This window comes from Brassica oleracea, chromosome C9 (assembly GCF_000695525.1).
Source record: "Brassica oleracea var. oleracea cultivar TO1000 chromosome C9, BOL, whole genome shotgun sequence".
NCBI lineage: Eukaryota > Viridiplantae > Streptophyta > Magnoliopsida > Brassicales > Brassicaceae > Brassica > Brassica oleracea.
Window position 1 is genome coordinate 19972649 of NC_027756.1, and position 3766 is coordinate 19976414.

The following is a 3766-nucleotide window of genomic DNA, read 5'->3' on the forward strand; positions in this document are numbered from 1 at the left end:
GGATTAGCCCAAAATATAGAACTGCTAAGTTGTGATATTCATTGATTAATTGTTCTTAATGCTTGTTCTAGCCTTGCTAACTAGAATATTGAACCTAGGAATGTGCATGTGTCAAGCATCATTGATCATCCTGTCCTGAATCTAATCTGTCATTCTAGGACTGCTAGAGAGATGCTAACCGCTAATCTAGGAGACTAGTGAGCATTATCAACCGGCGCCTAAGGCTTAGCTAGAAGCATCAATCGATATTGTCTTCTGACAATCGATCAATATTTGCGAAAGGTGTATCGATCGATATCCCTATAGGATCATCGATTGACACTTTCTTGTGATTAAAAGACGACAGTTGAGATCCAAGATCTAGTTAGTTAACCAGTGAAACATTGCCATCGCTGATCACTATGATTAAGGAGTTGAGCTCTAATATATCTTGCAAGCAACAATTAGCCTCTATATCATTATAATCCTGATTACCTGAATAGAAACCCTAGATATTTCAACCATCCTTCCGTCAAACAACTCCCTGCCAAGCTGAACAATAGTCTTGTTCAACTTGTTTACTGTTTACTGTTTTGCTATCTATATTTACAGCTTTATAAACTATTAGCCTAGCTTAATCATAAACTATTAGATCTAATTGGTTTCCTAGCTCCCTGTGAATTCGATCCCTAAGTACTACAGCTCGACCTCTTATTTGAGAGTGTATAAATCACTCCTTAGGGTAATTTGAGTGGTATCAGAAACCGATGCTAGATACGCAGATATACACCGTTGAGGATAACAACCTAGCGCTACTTCCTCAAGAAGGGATGATCAAGGAGATCGTGACCGACGATCCGCTCGAGCTAGATCTGATCCGCTCTGCGACAGACCACAGTGTCATTAGCGTGGACGCGGACGGCTACGACAAGATGCTTGACTCAGCCAAAAGCATGGAGAGACTTGTAACCTATCTAAGTCTGGGGGAGAAGACGAGAGCAATCAGAGCGATACCTCTGGAGCAGTCGCTTCGAAGGGCGCTACTAAGCTGAGCACGCCACGCGATGATCCATGGAGCGAACTGAAAGCTCAAAAGATCGACCTCAAATCACTCCCTACGGTGCTCTGGTACGCGTTCTTAGGGCCAAATTCTACTTATCCTGTTATTGTGAATTCTGAACTGAACAATGTAGAAACAGCTAAACTCCTGTGTGAGCTAAGAAAATACCGTAAGGCGCTAGGTTATTCATTAGCTGACATTCATGGCATTTCACCCGATCTTTCCATGCATAGAATACACCTAGAAGATGAATCTATGACTTCTATAGAACATCAGAGGAGGTTAAATCCAAATCTAAAAGATGTTGTAAAGAAAGAGATAATGAAACTTCTAGAGACTGGTGTGATTTATGTCATCTCTGATAGTAATTGGGTTAGCCCTGTTCATGTAGTTCCTAAGAAAGGTGGAATAACTGTAATAACAAATGAGAAAACTGAATTGATCCCTACTCGAACAGTAACTGGACATCGCATGTGCATAGATTTTCGCAAATTGAATGTTGTGACTCGCAAGGATCACTTTCCATTACCTTTCATTGATCATATGCTTGAACGATTAGTTAACCACCCATTCTATTGCTTTTTAGATGGTTATTTAGGTTTCTTTCAGATCCCTATCCACCCGGATGATCAGGAGAAGACGACGTTAACGTGCCCATACGGCACGTTTGCATACAGGAGAATGTCATTCGGCTTGTGCAATGCTCCTGAGATCTTTCACCGTTGCATGATGTCTATTTTCACTGACCTGATTGAGGATATAATGGAGGTTTTCATGGATGATTTCAGTGTCTATGGAAGCTCTTTTTCTGTTTGTTTAAAAAACTTGTGCAGGGTATTGCAGTGCTGCAAGGAGAAGGATCTAGTGCTGAACTGGGAGAAGTGCCACTTCTTGGTTAAGGATGGGATTGTTCTCGGGCACAAGATCTCTGAGAAGGGGATCAAGGTCGACAAGGCAAAGATTGAAGTCATAATGAGCCTGCAACCACCAACATCAGTCAAGGGGATAAGGAGTTTCCTGGGGCACGCGGGTTTTTATAGGAGATTCATCAAGGATTTCTCAATGATCGCGAGACCACTCATGAGACTGCTCTGCAAGGATACCAGATTCGAGTTTGACAGGGGATGTTTAACGGCATTCCACACGATCAAAGGAGCCTTCATCAGTGCCCCGGTCGTTCAGCTTCCGGACTGGGATTTACCCTTCGAGATCATGACTGATGCTAGGAATGAGAAGCGAAAATTTCTAAGGGATGCAAGACTCTACTTTTGGGATGAACCGTTCCTGTATCGACACTGCAAGGATGGAGTGTTACGACGCTGTGTTCCGGAAACTGAAATCCCGAAAATCTTGTTTCATTGCCATGGTTCTTCTTATGCTGGTCACTTTGCAGCATTCAAAACCCGTCTCCAAGATCTTGAAAGCTGGTTTCTGGTGGCCAACAATGTTCCGAGATGCACAAGCTTTCATCTCCAAGTGCAGTTCATGCCAAAGACAAGGGAACATTAGCAAGCGGAACGAGATGCCCCAGAACTTCATACTCGAGATCGAAGTGTTTGATTGTTGGGGGATCGACTTCATGGGACCATTCCCACCATCGTACAAGAACGAGTACAATATAGTGGCAGTGGATTACGTTTCCAAGTGGGTAGAGGCAATCGCCAGTCCTACTAATGACGCGCGGGTTGTAACCAAAATGTTTAAAACCATCATTTTTCCTCGGTTTGGAGTACCTCGAGTGGTCATAAGTGACGGAGGCGCACACTTCATCAACAAGGTTTTCCAAGGGCTCTTGAAGAAGAACGGTGTCAAGCACAAAGTTGATACAGCATATCACCCCCAAACAAGTGGCCAAGTGGAAGTGTCTAATAGGGAGATCAAGAGCATCCTGCAGAAAACGGTCGGAGCTACACGCAAGGGCTGGTCTTTAAAGTTGGATGATGCGCTATGGGCCTAAAGAGCAGCCTATAAAACGCCATTAGGGACCACTCCATATCATCTGGTCTATGGGAAGGCTTGTCACCTCCCTGTGGAACTCGAGTACAAGGCGGCATGGACTGTCAAACTACTCAACTTTGATATCAAATCAGCCAGGGAAAGGCGTTCCATACAGATTCACGAACTTGAAGAAATCATGCACCTGGCTTATGAAAGCACGAAGATCTACAAGGAAAAGACCAAAGCCTATCGTGATAAGCGGATCATCTGCAGAAACTTCGAACCAAATGATCGAGTTTTGCTTTTCAACTCCAGGCTGAAGCTCTTCCCTGGAAAGTTGAAATCTAGGTGGTCCGGACCTCTCACTGTCAAGGAGGTCAGACCGTATGGAGCCGTGGTGCTACTGGATCCGAATGGAGGGGAATTCTTCGTAAATGGTCAGCGTCTTAAGCTATACATGGCTGATACGAAAATTGCAGCAGGGGAAGAAATCCCCTTAGGCGATCCATCCCCATCTCAATAGGCTGATCAAAGTCAAGCTAGTGACTTAAATCGAGCGTTTGGTGGGAGGCAACCCACTTGTAAGTGTAAATATGTTTTTCCTTTCGTAATTTGTTCCATTTTGTTTTTATTTCTGTTATAGGAAGAAAAAAAAAATCGAAGACCCCCGAAGGAACAGTCCACGGACTGCTCTCACTGGAGGAACAGTCAACGGACTGCTCTCGCTGGAGCACAGCTGCTCCTCCAGATAAGTTTTCGACAAAAAAAAAAGGAAGAGGAAGCAGTTAG

General features: G+C 43.9%; 1 protein-coding gene across 1 annotated transcript; it reads left to right on the forward strand.

Annotated features, from left to right (window-relative positions):
- The first annotated feature begins 746 nt into the window (after positions 1-746).
- LOC106314516 (uncharacterized protein K02A2.6-like) lies at positions 747-3500 on the forward strand. The gene is made up of 4 exons (XM_013752378.1): positions 747-944; positions 986-2347; positions 2433-2958; positions 3004-3500. Exons 1-4 carry the CDS (start codon positions 747-749, stop codon positions 3498-3500), a joined length of 2583 nt encoding a protein of 860 aa, XP_013607832.1.
- Positions 3501-3766: the final 266 nt, after the last annotated feature.